Source organism: Hemiscyllium ocellatum, chromosome 43 (genome assembly GCF_020745735.1).
Source record: "Hemiscyllium ocellatum isolate sHemOce1 chromosome 43, sHemOce1.pat.X.cur, whole genome shotgun sequence".
NCBI classification, from domain to species: domain Eukaryota; kingdom Metazoa; phylum Chordata; class Chondrichthyes; order Orectolobiformes; family Hemiscylliidae; genus Hemiscyllium; species Hemiscyllium ocellatum.
The window spans coordinates 20,423,651-20,444,971 of record NC_083443.1 but is presented as its reverse complement, the minus strand read 5'-3'; the positions used below and the strand labels follow the sequence as shown (position 1 = coordinate 20,444,971).

The following is a 21,321-nucleotide window of genomic DNA, read 5'->3' as shown; positions in this document are numbered from 1 at the left end:
TGAATTAGGTCCTCTGGCTCATTGGTGAATGTACAACCTTGCAAGATGTTGAACCACAACAAACCAGTAATGCCTTTTGTTTCTGAGCTTGTTGATGTGAACAAAGAATTCCTCTATAAAGTACTGCCTTCAATATAATTATCAGAGAAAGTAGAATTAGGTAGTGCAGAAACATGCCATTTGGCACTTTTGAGCTGTGCCAGCATTTTGGTAGAGATGTTCAGTTAGTTTTGTCTCTAATCTCTGTTCATAATCACACAAATATTTTCACTTTTTCAATTATCCACTTCCACTTTGGATATTGTTGAATCTGCTGTTTCCTTTATAGGCAATGCTATCTCAATCATGATTCTTAAGAGGTTTTTTCCCCTCCTACTTTGTTTTTTCTTTGACAATAATCTGTTTCCTCTGGTGACCAAGGATATAGAGTGCCAATCTCTTTAGTACCTACTTTTTATCTGTGTTTATTGAGTCCTATTTCCACATGCTTTCCTCTTTGACTGTAACATGGGCAGCTTCCTGTTCTTTGATGTGCATCATATATCCATTCTTAGCCATTCAAACTGGCTCCTCAAGAAGGTGGCCTCGTTTTCTCATCACTTCTCACACTTCCTTGGACCAACCTTTTGCTATTTGTTTATATTTATTTGAACTGTTCTTTTCTTATTAGGGAGTACAATTAATCCGTGATATGATTGTGCTGAGTTGGATTTGTTTTGTGCCTTTGGTACAATCATTGTGCCAATTTTTCTGCTGAAAAATACATCTCTGAAAAGCAAAGCTGAGAGAAGTAATTTTAAATAAAAGGCAACAACAGTGATAGGAGCTAGAAGCAAATGGTTTATTTTTACTGCTTTATTCATGGGTTGTAACAGATGTCAAACTTAAAATAATTTTTTACAGGACTGACCGGCTTGCACTGGCTCTTCTACAGAATAGAACTTTACAACTATCATTAAGGAAGATACATCATCAATACCTACAGCATCAATTTTATGCTTTTACCAGGCACATGTTTGAAAACCAGAATATAGACAGTTAGTACATTGAATTGTGCACAAGTTCTTGTAGAACTACACAAGGATGTGTGGGTTCGGTGGATTGGTCATGCTAAATTACTTGCAGTGATTATGGCCATGCAGTTTAGATGGATTATCAATGGAAAATGTGGGGTTAGAAGGATAGGATAGGAGATTGCATCTGGGTAGATGCTCTTCGGATGGTTGGTGCAAGCTCAATGGGCGAAATGGTTTCTTTCTGCACTGTAGATTCTATGAATGCCATATGTCTCTCTACATTAGGTGGTTCAGATCGTCACTCAATTCAGTGGCCTCTCTTGCTTCCCCACCTCTTACAAGTAACCCTTGCTGTTCAATTATTTACTTACGCTTCACCTGTCACACTAAATTTATTGCTAATGATAAATACTTAACATTAGTGCAGAAAGCACAGATAAAAACACTTCGTTTGTAATGTAACAGTGAGTGTATGTTTCTAACACACAAGTTCTAATACACATAAAATTATGCAATTTTTAAACCAGCTTTTCTCCTGTCTGTATAAAAGACATGTGATTTGACTATTGATTTTAATGGTTGGTGCAATCTCCCTATTATTCCTGAATCAATTACACTTGTAGAGAGCTCTTTTAAGTTCAAAATTATTTGTAATAAGTATTTTTAATAAGAGTTAGATAAACTATGATTTTGTTCCTTTATGTTTGCAATTGCTCATCCAGTGTGCCACATAAGGTTTGCTAGCTGCAGCTTCCCACTTTGTTAATGTTCTTTAAAAACTGCATATTAGATCTAGTGTAAAAGTAACAGCAGTCCCTGTTTTTGAAAATTTATACTTAGCTTTTTAAAAATGATAATTTGCTTATCTTAAACTCAGGGAAACAGTTGTGCTTTGATCTCTACAGGTAGTTCTTCATCAACACGATGGTTGCATTCTTGTGCACCCCACATTGTTGAAATATCATGCTTTAGAAACAGTGCTTTAAGTGTTGGCGATGTAATTGTGCTACAGCCAGCATGTTTTAAAAGTTTTGAACTTTAGAAACCGCGTCCCCAGTTTGTCAATCGTGGTTCAGCCAACTCGCATTAACGAAAAGTGCGTTATAGCAGAATGACCTGTACTTGACTATTTTAATTCTTGCATCACTGTACATAAAGTGGCCTGGATATTGTTTTTCTGGCAAGCAGTCAAGAAACCATTTTTGTTCCTCACTGATCCTCTGAGTACATTATCTTCATTTTGAATATTAAATTAACAGTAAATGATCTTTTGTCATCTTAGATAATTCTTTCTTCTCAAAACCTTTTGAGTTAAATTAAGTTTCAATTTTTTATTATATAACCAAGAATTTATTAATATCCACTTAAATTAAGAAAACTTAATTTTGTAAGAAATATAGGTATCTTGACCATCGTATTGTAACTTGTTTGTTTGTTTGTTTGTTGAGTCATATCTTAATATCAGTCTCACAGTATAGTCAGCTTGTATAATTGTTCATCACATCAAAATAATGCTATCAATAGAAATGTAGTTTTTAGGTAAAATTATTTGTGATGCTGAATAAATTTTGAGATTTTCTTCAAGAGTTAGAGAAGTCAACAGCATGGAAATAGGCCCTTCGGCCCAGCCTGCCTGTGCTGCCCAGTTTTTCATAATTTAAACTAGTCCCATTTGCCTGCATTTGGCCCATATACCTCCATACCTATCATATCCATGTGCCTGTCTAAATCTTTCTAAGATGACAAAATTGTACTCTTCCACCACTTCCTCTGGCAGCCTGTTCCAGACACTCTCTCCTTTGTGTGTGGAAAAGAATTGCCCCTTGCACTCTTCTTATGTATCTCTACTCTCGCCTTAAGTTTTAGTTTGTCCTACTATGGGCAAAAGCAGTTGGCTATCTACCTTGGCTCAGCCTCTCGTGATTTTATATACCCTTTTCACAAGGTCACCCCATATTATCCTGCATTCCAGGGTAAAAAAGTTCCAGGCTTTCTAACCTCTCGTTACAACTCAAACCATTCAATCCAAATTGCATCCGAATAAATTTTTTTTTTGTTCTAATTTAATAATAATCTTTCTGTGGTACGGTGATCAGGACTGAACCAAATCTAACTTGGGACAATTAACCTTATAGATTGCAGGTGATTCGTTAAATTTTTGTTTGAAACAATATGCCGTACCGAACTTTTCCATTAAGTTTTAAATGAAGGTTGTGAAAAGCACAAAAATTTGATCTAATTTCTTTGGATATTTTCTTAAATATTAATCAATTTCCTTTCTATTTCTGCTCCATGCCACTTTCCCTCAGCTTATGTACAGTCCCAGAAACAGTAAATTCAACATTTTTGCCTCTCATTGTACCAAGTGCTTCTTTGGAAATTGCTTAGTTTTTTGAGATTGTCATATCATGTGTCAAATTTGATGACTGGGTAATGAGTGCACATCTACTGTTGGAAGTAGAATCTGCCATTTTATACCACATTTAATCAAGGCATCAAGTTTGTTCCAGCAGTTCTGCCAACCTTTTTTTGTCATGTCTCAATTTGAATTAATATTTTTGTCGATAACGACGAAGCATAGTAAACACTACACAGTTTGTGTGTTGACGTCAGTATAAAGGTATTATTTTGACTATTTGGCTTTCCAGATGCTTTCCCTGGTTTGATTGCTGTTGCACATGTTATGCATTAATTAAAAAAAGATGAGCACTGCTTGTATGTCACAGCGTAAGTTTGGTTATGATGTTTTCTTGAGCTACACTTAACCAAAGTTTGGCAACTATTTAATCTCATTTTAGAGATTGTAAAAATGTGTTTTATCATATTCATAATTGCTAAGTATTATGCTGTGCTAAATAATGAGATGAAAACAAGTTGGCAAGCTATAATATTTTAATACACCAACAGTGTGTAAGTCTATATATTGTTATAACTTTTGGTATGATTAATGATCTTAGAAGATATCAGGTGAGATCAAAAGCTTTTGCAAACCAAGCTGAGGTAAATAAGTTAACTTGGAAGGATTATTGGATTTTTTTAACTTTAAGTTGACTGATTTCTCCTATCTTGGAAACCTTGTTTATGAAGAGTTGTTCAGTTTACTAAAACTTCCATTGAATTATGTTGTGAGGAATTGGAGAGTTGAGGCAATACAGTGAACTTTGAATGTTAGAATTCATGGATGTGTATAATGTGTGGACACAATTCAAGTTGGTACATGTTTTAACTAAGTTATGATATTTCTTTACTCTTATAGGACACTACTAAGGTATGCTTAGTTGATGCCATACTTATAATGCCCATTGTTCAGTATACAAGGGGTGGCATGATGGTTCAGTGGTTAGCACTCCTTTCTCATTTCCCGGATCCTGGGTTCAGTTCCAGCCTTGGGTGACTGTCTATGTGGAGTTCACATGTTATCCCTGTGCTTATATGGGTTTCTACTAGGTTTTCTTGCAAAACCCAAAAATGTGCAGGTTGGGAGGATTGCCAATGCTAAATTGCCCTGTGGTATCCATGGAGGTGCATGCTAAATAGCTTACTTGTGGGGATGCTGTTCGGAGGGTCCCTGGAGACATTAGCAGAATGGCCTCTTTCTACACTGTAGGATTCTAAAATAAATACTGGATTAAATGAAATATGTTCATTTAAGGTGTTTCACAACATAGGTTAGCAGTACTGAGGGGATTTTGAAGTCTTCTAGGATGTGAGCAATGTGATGAGTACAGGATTTTTGCTTGAAAGTTTGAGTAACTGAGCTAAGAATATGTGGAAGGTAATGCGACAAGCCAGTAGAATTAGTGTCCAAGATGGCGCTGATAAAACTGATCCTTCAGTTATTGAACCAAGAGGAGGGTCTTTGAATTGATTTGGAGAGATTGGTCTATAGGTCAGCAGTCTCAATCAGTGCAACTACTTTTTTTTGCTAACAGAACCACGGTGTAACAACTTTAACCCTGGGACAAAAGGAAATTAAAGTTCTGACCTCACTATTTTGCTTGAGGGAGCAAGTGTGATGTATAGTTTGTGTGAGAGGTATTGGATAGTGCTTCAGAAAATGGAGATGCAAGGTAGCATTGAGGGTAGAATGTGTAGTATTCAAAGTCTCTAGTGTTCTAATGAGGCAATCAGCAATGGTTAGAGTTCCAAAGGTTTTTGTTGATGACTGACCAAGGTACTTTTGCCCATCTGTGGGGAGGGAGGTAAGAAGTTGCATTACTTTTTATATAAGGAGTGGTCTAAGAGTTGACTGTGGTTGATTAGCAATTCTTTGGATAAATTGTGTAGATTAGCGATAATATGTAGACTCAAACTCATTGAGGTTAAGTGGAAAGAAATGGGGTGAAAACTGGAACAGATGATATGCTCAGCAAGCATTGTCTGAGGATGGGAAGTTGAATATTGAGCTGGATTAAGGATTGATTCCAGGAGCAGAAGTGGGTCTTATGGACCTGGGGCTTGGTTTTAGTGCACTGGGGACTGTCTTAGTCTAACATTTCCTAAACACTAAATTGCTCTTTCAGTCTGATTTAGGTCCAAGTATTTAGAATATGTTTCAACACAAATTTCTGACTCTGCTGATGCTGATCAGTAAATGATTGAAGGGAAAAGAGAAAGGGACAACAACTGTAGTAGTGTGAAAAAGAGAGAAAAACCAATAGTTAGAATATCAACACATGAACTCATTTGGGTGGACAGGTTGTCAGTTTTCAACTCTATAAAGAAAACTGTATTGGCACTGTGTTGGGTTAAGCTGATTTAAACTGCTAGGAGGCAGTGATTGGGCCAGTTGAGGGCAGGAGATGTGTAACCAATTACTGAATCAGGAACTAGGGGTTGCCAGGGATGGTTTGAGCTTTCAAAGCTGTCTGACCCTTTTGATCAAATGTAGTAATTTTGTGGCTTTTTCTTAAAGTGCACTTAATAGTGAGATGTAAAGAGTGATTTTATATAGGTGGTAGAAATGTGTTTCTTTTGCACAAATTTATTTTAGGAAATCGATTGGACAATTAGTTGTGTATTAACAGTTTATTCTCAGACATGTCCACTTTATAATATTGTGACCATCTCCTGCTGATGAAATATTTCCTCATCTATGAAGGATTATTGGACTGATTTCCTTCCCTCTGTATTCTGCGTTAGTTTCCAGGATTTTTAAATAGATATTTTGTCATACTTGAAGTAATAGGCTGTTCTAGTGCACTGTTTATCATGGATTTGTTTCAACAGATGAAACCATATGCATTGTGCAATGAAATATTGAGACGTTTGTGTGTTATCAGTTATTTGCAGCATTTTCAAATAAATTTGCTTAGAACATGGCTTGACAGGAGGTGCTTGAAGCTGAAATTCTGTTTGTTGTCAAAATAGGCATGACTGTATTACATGTGTAGAGTTGGGACTGCTGTTGATTTTTACTAAGCTCATAAAATTCATGAGAAAGTGTGATGAATATAGTAGGTACCTATCCTTTCAGCAAAATAAAGTGTGCAGCTAACGGTGCTTTCTGTAGTCTGGTTGTGATTATATGGCTTGTACAGTATGCAGTGCAAGAATCCCTGAATTTTTAGTAATGATAAAGCTATAACAGAATTTAAGTATTAGTTTGATGTTAGCCATTTTTGTTCAATTCTGCATTTAATGGTTTATAATTTTCATAATAAGAAACAACTATTATTTCAATACTTGCTACCGCATGAATATTTGGATTCCATTCAGTTATACAGGACATTGGTTAAACCACTGTTGGAATATTGCATGCAATTCTGGTTTCTTTCCTATTGGAAATATGTTATGAACCAGGCAAGGGTTAAGAAAAGATTTCCCAGGATGTTGCTAGGGTTGGAGGATTTGAGCTATGGGGAGAGGCTGAACAGGCTGGGGCAGTTTTCCTTGGAGCATCGGAGGCTGAGGGGGGGACCTTTATAGAGGTTTACAAAATTATGAGGGACATGGATAGGGTAAATAGGCAAAAGTCTATTCCCTGGGTGGTGGGGGGGTGGTCCAGAACTAGAGGGCATAGGTTTGAGGTGAGAGGGGAAAGATATGAAAGGGATCTCAAGGGCAACTTTTTCATGCAAAGGGTGGTATGTGTATGGAATGAGCTGCCAGAGGAAGTGGTGGAGGCTGGTACAATTGCAACATATAAGAGACATTTGGATGGGTATATGAGTAGGAAGGGTTTGGAGGGATATGGGCCGAGTGCTGGCAGGTGGGACTAGATTGAGTTGGAATGGGTTGGGATATCTGGTTGGCATGGCCGAGTTGGACCGAAGGGTCGATTTTTGTGCTGTACATCTCTATGACTCCATAAATAAAAATGCTAAGCAAGTATTTAAAAGAAAACCATTTAACTAGCTAGAAAAAATTCTATCAAGTTCAAGATGTGTGATCACTATTCTCACAAGAAAAACAAAATAAGTAAAGACTAAATTTTGTCATACAGAATTGAATAGGTATTTGGCCATTAAACTGTCTGATAACTTTTGTTTTTTTCCAATAGGATACAGAAACTATGAGAAGAGCTTTAGCTATGATTGACTCAAAGATGGACCAGGCCAAGAGCTGGCTAAGTGACCCTAATGCACCTCCAGGTAATAGCTAAGTTTTTATGTTAGTATTGCTACTGAGCTAAAATGTGAAGTTAAGTTTCAAGTTCTTCACCTAGTTGTCTGAAATGTTCAGATAGTGTTCTTTTCTTTCAGAAACTTATGATGTTGGTCATTTGCCCGAAGTTGAACTAATCTGGTGCTTGTTTTAGGTGATGCTGGGGAGCAGGCTATCAAACAAATATTGGATGAAGCTGGCAAAGTTGGAGAACTTTGTGCAGGCAAAGAACGAAGGGAAATTCTAGGCACTACGAAAGCTTTAGGCCAGTTGACTGACCAAGTATCTGAACTCCGAGCCAGGTAACTTTTTTTTTTGTTTTGTAAATGTTACCATATTTCTAGTAGAATTCGATGCATTTTTAGTGCAGAGATATTGTGATTATGAAATACCAGATAATTCATGTCAAATTTTGAGCTTATGCTTTACATAATTCTGGTGACAATATATTCAGCCATGATAGGGTTTTTAAGGTGCATTGGTCGTGTCTCTACCTCTGAGCTAGGGGGCCTTAGTTCAAAGCCCATTTACTGCACTTGTGTATCGCAACAATTCTGAATGGATTGATTAGAAAATATCTATCATTAACCATGAATGGAGCCCATTAGAGCAAAATTCATTACGAAGTTGTGTTTGGACTACATAAGAATGGAGTAGGCCAATTAGTTTGAGGTGAATTCACCAATCAGTGAGATTAATTGATCAGTCTTTGAGTTGACTCCATAACCCTTCCCCAAATCTGTTAATACCAATTTTGTTTACCAATTTACTCGATCTCATATTTGAAGTTAGCATTTGACTGAGCTTCAATTGTATCCAGAAAAGAGTTCCAAACTTCCGTTAGCCTTTGTGCGTAGAAGTATTTCAGGACCACTCCTGAAAGGCATGATTCTAACATTGGAAGAAGCCAGACATTCATGACTCCCCAACCAACAGAAACTGTTTTCCTCCATTTACTCTGAGGTTCTCTTAGTATCTTGATTAATCTATTCCTTCTATTGATGCAGCATAACTTGACTTACATTATTTTTCTTAATTTTATTCATTCATAATATGTAGGTGTCACTGGCCAGCCCAGCATTTGGTTCCCATCCAAAACTGATGAGAGTGTAGTTCAGAGTCAGTCATGTAGTTTAAGATCTGGAGTCATATGTAGGCTAGACTCAGTAAGAATTGCATTTTTCGTTTCCTAAAAGATATCGGTGAACCAGATTCATGTACTACAATCATCAGTGGTCACCATTAGACCATATTTTTAATTACGAGTTTTTGTTGAATTCGAAATTCACCATTTGCCATGATTGGATTCAAATGCATATCCGCAGAATCTTAGGTTAGTGTTCTAGGTTACTAGTCCAGTGACATTAGCACTACACCACCATATCCCCAATTGTTGATCATTTATAAAGACAGACATTTCATTCACCTTTTGGATTGTTTTTTGCACTCCTAACATATTTTAATGATCTGTGTACAAGGAGCCTCTATAGGTCTCTTTCGGCTTCTCTGTTTACTACTATCACACAGTTGGCTCTGCTTAAAATATGTGAAATCAGTTTCTGTAGTATATACCTGCATGTACAAATAAAAGTGAGATGGTGCTAATACTATTTTCTTTTTGAATGAATAGAGGTCAAGGGGCTACACCTATTGCCATGCAAAAAGCACAGCAAGTATCCCAAGGACTCGATATGTTAACAGCCAAGGTGGAGAATGCAGCCAGGAAGCTGGAGGCAATGACTAATTCAAAACAGGCTATTGCCAAAAAAATAGATGCTGCTCAGGTAACCTCAAAATAATTTTTAGGAAATGTTTCATCAGATAGGAGTTCTTCAAAGCTTTTTGCTAGAATCTCATCTTAATAGATTCATACTTTGAATTTACTTTTCTGCTATATGAGAATCTTGTTTCCAGTGCCTCTTTGGAGTTTGTGGGATCTCTTCGAAAATAGAAGCATCATTCTTGGGACAAAAACAGTGAGCTGGATAAATACAAAGTCTGGCAGTATGTAGAGAGAAAAACATTTAACATTTCAAGTCAAGTGACCCTTCGTCAGAACTAAAAATAGCTGGAAAAAGTTATTGATTTATTGTTGTCACCTGTACAGAGGTACAGACAAAAGTGTTGTTTCATGTGCCATAAGAACTGATTGAAAGTAAGTCAGGGCAGTAGAACAGAGAGTAGAATACAGTGTTCAGCCGCAGGGAGACAGACCAAAATTCATATTTGAGAGGTCCTTTAAAAGTCTGAGAACAGGAAAGAAGCTGTTCTTGAATCTACTTGTATATGTATTCCAACTTTTGTATTTTCTGCCTGAAGGGAGAGGTTGGAAGAGAGTATAACTAGGGTGGGGTGGGATGGGTCTTGAATTATGTTGGTTGTTTTCCTGAAGCAGTGGGAAGTATAGATGAAGTCTATTGATGGAAATCTGGTTTTTGTGATGGACTAGGATGTGTTCATGATTCTGTGTAGTTTATTGTGGTCTTGAGAAGATCTGTTGCCATATAGAACATAGAACAGTACAGCACAGAACTGGCCCTTCAGCCCACGATGTTGTGCCAACCATTGACCTTCATGTAAGGGAAACCTAATGTACGTACCCTCAAATTTCTGTGACCATATGCACGTCCAGCAGTCTCTTAAATGTCCCCAATGACCCCACTGCTGGCAACGCATTCCATGCTCTCTCAACTCTCTGCATAAAGAACCTGCCTCTGACATCCCCTCTATACTTTCTGCTAAACAGCTTAAAACTATGACCCCTCGTGTTAACAATTTCTGTCCTGGGAAAAAGTCTCTCGTTTTCAACTCTATCTATGCCCCTCATTATCTTGTACACCTCAATTTGGTCCCCTCTCTTCCTTTTTACCAACGAAAAAAGTCCAAGCTCAGTCAATCCCTCTTCATCAGATCAGCCCTCCATTCCATGCAGCATCCTGGTAAACCTCCTCTGAACCCTCTCCAAAGCATCCACATCTTTCCTATAATAGGGTGACCAGAACTGGATGCAGTATTCCATGTGCAGTCTAACCATGGTTTTATAGAGCTGCAACTAGATCTCATGGCTGTTAAACTCCATTCCCCTTGTTAATGAAAGCCAAAACACCATATGCTTTCTTAATAATCCTGTCCATTTGGGTGGCCATTTTAAGGGATCTATGTACCTGCACCCAAGATCCCGCTGTTCCTCCACACTGCCAAGTATCCTGTCTTTAATCCTGTACTCAACTTTCAAGTTCGACCTTACAAACTGCATCACTTCGCATTTATCCAGGTTGAACTCGATCTGCCACCTCTCAGCCCATCTCTGCATCCTGTGAGTGTCATGCTGCAGTCGACAACAGTCCTCTATACTGTCAACAACACCTCCAACCTTTGTGTCTCCCGCAAACTTGCTAACCCATCCTTCAATCCCCCCATTCAAGTCATTAATAAAAATTACCAACAGTAGAGGTCCAAGAACAGAGCCCTGTGGAACACCACTCACCACAGACTTCCAGGCAGAATATTTTTCTTCTAATACCACGCAGTCTCCTGTTGGCCAGCAAATTCTGTATGCAGACAGCTAGGTTCCCCCTGTATCCCATTCATCCTGACCTTCTGAATGAGCCTACCGTGGGGAACCTTATCAAATGCCTTGCTGAAGTCCATATACACCACACCCACTGCTTGACCCTTATCAACTTGTCTAGTCACATCCTCAAAGAGCTCAATTAAGATTTGTGAGGCATGCCCTGCGCCTCATAAAGCCGTGTTGACTGCATTTAATCAAGCCATGCTCTTCCAGATGGTCATAAATCCTATCCCTCAGAATCTTTCCAACACCTTGCAGAAGACAGACGTAACATTGACTGGTCTGTAATTGCCAGGGATTTCCCTATTTCCTTTCTTGAAAAGAGGAATTACACTTGCGTCCCTCCAGTCCTCCGGTCCGACTCCAGTGGAGAGCGAGGATGCAAAGATCTTCGCAAGCGGCGAAGCAATCACGTTTCTCGCTTCCCAAAGCAGCTGAGGACAAATCTGGTCTGCACCCTGGCGACTTGTCAATCTTAATGTCTGACAAAATTTTCAGCACATCAGCTTCCTCAATCTCTATCCATTCCAGCATGCCAACCTGCTCCTCAATGGCTTCATTCACTTCAAGGTCCTCTTCTTTAGTAAAGACAGAAGCAAAAAACTCATTTAGGGCTTCCCCTACCACCTCAGACTCTATACACAAGTTCCCTATGCTATCCCTGATCGGCCCTATTCTTTCTTTGATCATTCTCTTATTCCTCACGTACATGCTGTGATTCACCTAGATGGGATGCTTTCTATGATGCATCTATAAAAACTGCTTGGAGTCTTTGTGGACATGTTAACATTTCCTGAGCTCCCTAACGAAGTCGAGATGTTGTTGTGCTTTCTTGATTGTCGTGTCAATGTGGATGGACAGAAGAAGTAATTGGAAGCTCTCGCCGATCTCCATGTGAGCACCATGATGCAGGTGTCCCCTCCATTCCACTTCCTGAAGTCATTGACAAGCTCCTTTCTGTTTTGTTGATGTTGGTTGAGAGATTGTTGTGTTTACAACGTGCCACTCAGCACTCAACGTCTTTGTTAAATGCTGTGTCTTTGTTGGTTGAGGACTCGCCTACGATGGTTGTGTTGTCAGTGAACTTGTAAATGGATTTGAGTTGGAATTTGGCCACACAGCTATGAGTGCCTGTGATGAGGATTATGGTGGAGGAGACGAGGTGTTTTTGCCCATTCTTATTGATTGTGGTCTCTTGATCAGGAAGTCAAGGATCCTGTCATAGATGGAGGAGCAGAGTCCTAGGTCCTAGAGTTTAGAGATGCATTTATTTTGAAGGTGGAGGTACAGTCAATAAGTAGGAACCTGACATAGGTATCCTTGCTATCTAGATGTTCCAGGGATGAGTGTAGGACCAGGGCAATGATACCGTGGACCGCTTACGCCGGTAAGCGAATTGCAGAGGATCCAGGCAATTTGGTAGGCTGGATGATAGAAACTGGTTGATGTGAGACCTGACTAACCTCTTGAAGCATTTCGTAATTATGGAGGTCAGAGCTGCAGGGTGGTAGTCATTTTGGCATGCTGCATGATCTTTCTTTGGCACTGGGATGGTGATGGCTGCCTTGAAGCAGATGTGGACATCAGATCATAGTCAAGAGAGTCACAAATGATGGGGGTCCGTTTAGTTAATCTAGGTCTCAAGCTTGGTTTGGTATTGCCTGTTGGCATCTCTGGTAACTTTATGAAGGTCCTACGTGGATTTCCTGTATCAATCAGAGTTGCCTGACTTGTACACATCAGACCTGGATTTTGATGGGGAATAGGTCTCCCTTTTCATCCATGATTTCTGGTTGAGAAACATTCGGATTCACTTTTTTCAGCACAGTGTTTGACACAGGACGTCTACTACAGTAGTGGCATATTAGACCTGAAGATATAGGAGCCTAAATTAGACCATTCAACCAATCGAATCTGCTCCACCCTCCAATAATGGCTGCTAGGTTTGTCAACCCCATTCTCCTGCTTTCTCCCGTAGCCCTTGATCTCCTTTACAATCACAAACTTATCTATCTTCATCTTAATTATACTCATTGACCTGGCCTGCACAACCTTCTGTTGTAGTGAATTCCATACATTCATCAAGTGTGGCTGAAGAAATTTCTCCTTATCTCTGTTCTAAAAGGTTTTGTCTTTACTCTAAAGCTGTGCCCTCGACTCCTGAGCAGTAGTGGATGGTGTGCAGCAGTAAGCTGTACAAGAAACTCTCTGGACCATGTGAAAGAAGATTTGAAGGGATTTCCATTGGTTTGCGAGTCATGAGCTCCTGAAGGACAAATATCCAGCTCCCTTTATTTTCCATCAGCATGTTCAGAGATGTTATTACACACCTCTGCAGTAGGTGTGACTTGGAACGTGGGCCTCTCGATGCATGATTACTGTGTCACAAATTTCCTAAACGCAATAACTCAATAATTCTCTCCATTTTATACTACCAAATCACCCATGTTACTAATTAAAATAACAATTAAAAAGCATGTGTATAACGATAACAATTTTTGTTTTAATTAGTCTGTTCAGGGATGTAGTGACACATCTCTGGAGCAGGGGAGACTTGAACCTGGAACTCATCATGGAATTGTCCTGGGTGCCTGAAAGAGACTAGCATTTCTATCACTGACACCATTTAGAGGAGCTAGAGAAAACTGAACAAAGTCAGAAGTATTTTATACCCTGACATTCTTAGAAGGGAAATGCAGTGGCATTGAGGTCTTGTAATGTGGAATTGCATTTCCTACTTTGAGGATCGTGGCTGAGTATGAACTTCAGAAATCAAGAATCACTTTGACAGTTGACTTAGAAAAAGCAGTTGAACTGAAATTGAATTTGTGGATAACGGGTATCAGATCTGCTTGTTGGCATTGATTGTAAATGCTGACATAGACCAATTATACCCTTTTTTAAAAAATTGTATTTCTATCCATGTAAAGCTCAAAACCATGTGTGTTGAGCACAGTGAGAAAGGGCAAGTAGAGCACGAGAGTAAGCAATAAGTCAATAAGATTCTCTAGGTATGCGAAGACAAAATGACTAGTGAAGACAAATCTAGGTCCCTTTCAATCATATGGTCAAGCGTCACAAGCCTAAAATTGGATATTCTAAATAGATCCTGCAGCTGGAGAAATCTGTCCTTAAAGAAAATTCGCCAATCTAAATTTAACAGCAGCTAGCATCAATTGACTCACAGAACGTTGTGGTGGCACAGTGGTTAGCACTGCTGCCGCACAGCACCACAGACTCAGGTTCAATTCCCGCCTCAGATGACTGACTGACTCACTGTGCAAACTCCACACACATTCTCCCTGTGTCTGCGTAGGTTTCCTCCCACAGGCCAAAAATGTGTAGGTTAGGTGAACTGGCCATACTAAATTACCTGTAGTGTTAGGTGCAGGGGTAAATGTAGGGGAATGGGTCTGGGTGGGTGCGCTTCAGCAGGTCGGTGTGGACTTGTTGGGCCGAAATGCCTGTTTCCACATTGTAAGTAATCTAATCTAATCTACTCTAGAACAGTGGAGACAAAGATCAAAGAAGTCACCAAGGTTCAGGGGGAACTAGTTACAAACTACCTGAAGCTTGTGTATTGGAGAAGTTTCGATTGGGTTTACTGGCACTTTGATTTCCAGCCAGTGACTGAGGACATTACACCTCCTGGCATCGGACTGTGAAGGATGTGCCAAAGATCACAGAACATTCCAAGTTTCAGACGGGGGTGGCATGATAAGAACAGACACCTGGAAGCCACCCCCTCAGCAAAAGCTAGCAGCAAAGACTCATAGCAGAAGATTGTGTGGCAGCCCAAGAAGATTGAGGGGAAGATCCACCCTGAAATGTGTAATGTGGCTTCGTGGAAGAGAGCCAGCCCTATATCTGTGAAGTAGGAGAGTCTAACTGCTCATCTCAGACACATGGATCCTTTCTCAGGAAGAGCTAGATAGAGAGCAAGTATTGTGGCAAGTTGTTTTGTGGATATAGTGTTTCAGTAAGGACCATTCTATTAATAAAATAGTTGAACTGCAAACTGAATTTGGCATTCCTTCATCTGCCTTACTGCTGTGCGCTTATGTGCTTTTGTTAATCCACAAACTGGCCAAAGTATCCAAAGCACAGATAAAAGTCATAAATGGGAATTTATAATGGAGAATAAAGAAAGTTGCTGGAAAAGCGCAGCAGGTCAGGCAGCATCCAAGGAACAGGAGATTTGACGTTTCGGGCATAAGCCCTTCAGGAATGCCCGAAATGTCGAATCTCCTGTTCCTTGGATGCTGCCTGACCTGCGCTTTTCCAGCAACACATTTTCAGTTCTGATCTCCAGCATCTGCAGACCTCACTTTCTCCAGTAAATAAAGTTGGCCAGTTCAGTGTGCAGCTTGCTTCAGTGCTCACAAAGGAGGACTCAAATCTAAGATATCAGAAATGTTGAATTCAGGGTTTAGTGATAGGAAGTGAAGGAAGTCAGTATTATTGGGGAAATTGATGATTGAAGGCAGATAAATTCTCCCAGCCAGATTATCTACAGAGTACTTAAGGAAGTAGCCCTAGAGGTAATGCATGTGTTGACGGTCATCTTCAGGAGGCCTGCAAATGGCCTTCATTGTAAAAGGGTTTAAACATAGGAACAGGGTATCTTGCTGCAAAGAAAGAGATCTTTGGTGACACAACTCCTGAAATGTGTACAGTTTAATATCCTTAACTGAGGAATACGGTGTTGCTGTAGAAGGAGTGCAGTGAAAGTGACAAGACTGATTGCTGATGTAAGAGTAGATGTTGAATTGGTTAGGATATATTTGCTGGTGTTCAGAAGAACTGGGGTGGAGATCTCATAGAAACCTATGAAATTTGAATGGAACTAGAAAGAATACATGCAGGAATGATGGTCCCAACAATGGTGGTGGGTGGGAGGTTTGGGGGTCAGCGGGAGTCCAGAACCGGGGTCACCGTCTAAGGATAGTGGGTCAACCATGTAGGACTGAGATGAGGAAATATTTGTTAACCCTGAAAGTGGTGAGCTTGTGGAATTTGCTACTACGGGAAGTAGTGTGAGGGCAAAACCTTTGATGAATTTAAAAAGGGGTTGGTTATAAACACTTGAGGCTAAAGGGATCAAAGGATATGTGGGGGAAAGTGGAAAGAGGCTGTGGTGATCAACCATGATCGCAATGTATGGCAGAGCAAGCTCCAAGAGCCAAATGGCCAATTTCTCTGGTTTTATATATTGAGTATTTAAGCAGAGTGCTCCGTAACTCTGGAAGCCAGCTGAATCTATGAATAGCAGAAAAACATTATGCAGTATGGTGAGAAGGAACAAAGGAGGATGGTACCTTGTAAAATATGCAATTTCTGTCTTGAATTTTCTTTTCACATGCCAAGTGGATTTAACTTTTTTAAATTAGAGCTGGTTGGCAGATCCACATGGAGGTCCTGAAGGAGAAGAGCACATCCGTGGTATTTTAACAGAAGCTAAGAGAATTGCAGATCTTTGTGAAGACCCCAAAGAACGAGATGATATACTACGTTCGATTAATGAAATAGGAGCATTGACAGCCAAGCTGTCTGACCTGAAAAGGCAGTATGTATTCCAGTAATGGGTAATTCAAGCATAAAATGATGATTATTACAAATTTATTTATTGAATCTATCAGGTCTTGTCCTTTCAGTGTGAAACATTCACTTTAGTGAATAAATGTTATCTGATTAAACTGAATCAGACTGCATTGATTTTTAGGACCTAATTTCACTTTATAACCATTAAACTTTCTCTGAATATATCACTGTTGACAATTCTGCTTAAATTTCCATCAATTATTGTGCCATAATTCATGTATTTTAAATATCATCAGTATTTGTAATTGTCTGCAGTTAGCTTTATTTACCTCAATGTCATTTGATTCATGTTAAGAGCAGAGTTTGTAATCCTGTGTTCTCGAATTTGCAGAGGTAAGGGTGATACCCCAGAAGCACGTGCTTTGGCAAAGCAAATTGCAACCACACTACAGAACTTACAGACCAAGGCAAACCGAGCAGTGGCAAATAGTAGGCCTGTAAAAGCAGCAGTCAATTTGGAAGGCAAAATCGAGCAAGCCCAGCGTTGGATTGATAATCCTACAGTTGATGGGCGTGGTGTGGGTGAGTACATTGAAATTTATTGAAATATTGAATGAGTGATAATTCATGTTTCTGAAAGGCCAGTTTCTCACTTGCAGGGCCAAGGACTTGCATTTGTTTTTTTTGCCACTCTTTACATGCAAGCAGTTTTAAATTTGCTTTTTTACACCTTCCATCGATGTTAAATTAACACGATTCAACCAGTTGAATATGTTAAAATTTTGCACTTGAACTGTAGTCACATGCAGTTCCTGTCTGAAGTCACATTTATTTCCCCCAAGTGACATCTAATTTTGTGTTTTGACCTCTCCAAGAAACCTTTTCAATCGCAGCATTATTCCAGTGCAGAAAACATGGTGGCACAGTGGTTGGCACTGCTGCCTCACAGCGCCAGAGACCCGGGTTCAATTCCTGCCTCAGGCAACTGTCTGTGTGAAGTTTGCACATTCTGCCGGTGTCTGTGTGGGTTTTCTCCAGGTGCTCCGGGTTCCTCCCACAGTCCAAAAATGTGCATGTTAGGTATATTGGTAAATGTAGGGAAATGGGTCTGGGTGGGTTGCTCTTCAGAGGGTCAGTGTGGACTTGTTGGGCCGAAGGGCCTGTTTCCACGCTAAGTAATCTAATCAATCCTTTTTTTAAAAAAAAGACCATTGAGCCCATTGGCCATGTTGGCTGTCCAAACAAACATCTCATTCGATGTCATTCTGGAAACATCTCATGGTAACACTGCACTTTATTGCATTCCAAATAACATTCAATTCTCTTTGAAGACTACCATTGAATCCATTTCCACCACACTTGTGTGATGCATTTCAGACCCTAACAACTTGAGTGAAAGACTTCATTAATATCACTTCTGCTTTAATTAATGTATTGCCCACTCATTTTCAACCTTTTTTGAGTGGTAATTTTTTTCCATTTATTTTGTCAAGACCTCTCACGATTCTGAATGCTTCAATCATGTCTCCTCTTGATCTTCTCCATTCAAAGAAAAACAGACCTTACTTCTCCAATCTACCTTCCTAAATGAAATTACTGATCAATGAAGCTATTCTATTAAACCTGATCCACGCCCTCTGTGATGCCTTCACATCCTTTTTCAAGTGTGATGCTCGAATGCAATATTTCAGCTGAGGTTGGAGGAATGTGTAAAACTTGAACTTAACTTCCTTGCTGTTGTAGTCTTTGCCCATATTAATGAAATCTGGAATACTGTGTGCTAAATTAAGTTACTGACCACCCTCTGGAACAAAGCTGGCAAATTGATTGACCTTTGTGCAACAGTGAAGACACTTAATGCTAATGTGTACCATCAACAAGATGCATTGCAGTAACTTACCAAGGCTCCTTTGATAGCACAGTGTAAACCTTTGTCATTTAAAAGAACAGGAGTAACAGATGCACAGGAATACCACCAGCTGCAAGCTCCCCTCCAAACCACTTACCATCCTAACATGTGACTTTCTTTTAATATCACTGGATCAAAATTCTCAATCTCTATTCTTAACAGTCCTGTGGCTGTTGCAATACTCCAAGTACTGCAAAGGCTCAGGGAGACAGCCAATAACTTCAAGGGCATTTAGATATTATAGACACCAAATATTTACTTAGCTAATGACCCCAGCATCCAATGAAGGAACATTGAAAAACCATCTACATCTGGAAAAGCAAGTTTGCCAATGCTGATTGCTGGGATCTCCTCCACAACCTTCCCCCAGCTCAAACCTACAAACATTACTTTTCTCTTGCACTATAAACTCTTGGCTGGAGTTCATTGACTGCAAGTGAGAGTGTTGAGTGTGTGCAATCAAGACTTAGAGTGGCAATGGTATGTGTTAAAGAAAGGGAATGAAAATATAGGGGTTGCATCGATGTTTGTTCTGCCTTCACTTAGCAAGTAGATATTATGGAGAAGCAGATTTTTAAAAAAAATCTCTGGCCTGCTAATATTTTCTGCCAAGGCTTGTTTGAGACGTGTTGGATTTACTCGTCATTAAAATCTTTGTAGGAAATGATGATTTGTAAAAGCAAATGGGAAAAAAGTGTGACTGTTCCACTTGGTCTTACACTTAGGAATATACTTTTTTAGTTTTTCTTTAAGGTATTGTAAGAAGACTCAGAAGATGTACAAACCTTGAAAATAATCTGAAAAAGATTCCAAACTTAATTGTAACACTTAAGACCAAGTTGAGGAAAGTATGAATCTGTGGAATTATTTCCTGAAGAGCAGTGTATAAATTGGGACATTGAGGATACTCAAGGCTGAGAGAGAGGCATTTTCAATCGGTAAGGGAATGAAGAGTTATGGGGAAATGGCAGGAATGTGGAGTTGAAGATTTGGTTCAGTGATAATTTGATTGAACAGTGGAGTTGACTTGATGGATTGAATGGCCTCCTCCTGTTTCGATGTCTTATACTAATATTGCTATGTTTAAAAAGTTGCTGGAAAATCAACAGCATTTAAATTGAAGAAGTTTCAACTTTTAAATAATTTTCAAGTGCTACAGTTTGTTTGTAAGAAGGACAATTTTAAAGCAGCAGCAGGAAAAATGACTGAGCTCCAGATGGTTAGTGAAAGAAGATCCAAGGCATATTTTTGAAATGTTCACTAAGTTGCCTTAAATTGGGAGAAGAAAGATGTAAAATGTTCAAACATCATTCAGAACTATGATTTGTAGGTTTAGGTGCGATCAAGGCAGAAAAGCACTTCAATACGATTTACTTGGCAATTGGGAACAAAGTCCACATAGACTTATCATTCTAAGATTAACAGCTGAAGATCTAAAAGAGCCTCAAAAGATAGATCTCATTAGGAGATGAATTCAGAGTTAGAATTAACTTTTGTATTGTTCGATTAGAAATTGTGCCATTTGGACAGAAGCCCACGGAATCCATACATCTCTCAGCAAGCAAATGCAGAGCAATTGTTTGTTTACAAACTCCCCATTTGAAAACTAGAATTAAAATGGTGATCGCAACCACATCCATGGAAGCTTCATCCAAACAAACTAAAGACTTATTGCAAGGAACAGCCACTGGATAGAAAAGAAACATAAATTTGTCCTTAGAAACCAATGAAGCATAAATACAAACTCAACGATTGAATTGTCACCAGACATAGTAAGAAATTTGCAAGGTCGGGCCTTCTGCATGGACTTAGCTTTCTTCAATTTTGCAATGTCTGCAGTGGAAAAAGTTGTTGGCAGAGGCAGTGCATTAGAAGAGAGGATGATACAGCTACAAAGCACTGTGAGCCAATGAAAATCGATTGCATACGAAGACTACCTTCAAGCAATTACAAACATCATCCAGTAGGGAGGTTTATTGATGAATTATAGTATCAGAGAATCCCTAAAGTGTGGAAGGCCATTCAGCCCATTGAGTCCACACTATCTCCAAAGAGTATCCCACACAACCCAATCTTCTCCCCCCCCCCCCCCCCCCCCCAAATCCCTGCATTTTCCATGGATCAGTATGTGATGAGTTACAACATGAGACAGAGTATAAAACATTTGTGTCACACTGTTCATCTTGTAGAAAATGTTGTTAATGTCATCCAACTATCCAGAGCATTTCCAAAACTTGAAATCAAATGTTCTCCGAAAATAATTGTTAGCCAAGATTGATCCAGGCAAATGCTTCATGAATTACTTTTCAAAACTACAGCTGTCCACATCTGTGAAAATTCACGATGATAAAACCTGCAAATGTGAAACTTTCCGCAAACTGCAATTTGTCAATTCTATCTGTAGAATCAATTGTGCTGGAAGGCAAATTTACAGTTTAGTCACTATCCATGGAATGAGTAGACAAGTAGGAGATGGTTGCAAAATTGAAGCTCATTGATATTTGGTTTGGGTTCTGCAATGATTGTGATGTGGTCAGCCAGTTGGAACTCGTAGAATGAGTTCCCTGATTGGATCAGATTAACAGCCTCAATCGGGGCACCATGACTGATATGAAAAAGATTGAGTGTCAGGGATACTGATACTCTGGTGCCTGACTCTGTGTAAGGCAGTACTG

General features: G+C 39.4%; 1 protein-coding gene across 2 annotated transcripts in view; it reads left to right on the top strand.

Moving 5' to 3' along the window:
* The window catches only part of LOC132834896 (vinculin), a 120,108-nt gene that overhangs the window by 64,056 nt on the left and 34,731 nt on the right, over positions 1-21,321 (top strand). For both annotated transcript variants that reach the window (XM_060853994.1, XM_060853993.1), the window contains exons 7-11: positions 7,519-7,609; positions 7,777-7,924; positions 9,253-9,406; positions 16,587-16,762; positions 17,129-17,319. In XM_060853994.1, coding sequence (XP_060709977.1) covers positions 7,519-7,609; positions 7,777-7,924; positions 9,253-9,406; positions 16,587-16,762; positions 17,129-17,319 — 760 coding nt within the window. The remainder of the gene's footprint in view (positions 1-7,518; positions 7,610-7,776; positions 7,925-9,252; positions 9,407-16,586; positions 16,763-17,128; positions 17,320-21,321) is intronic.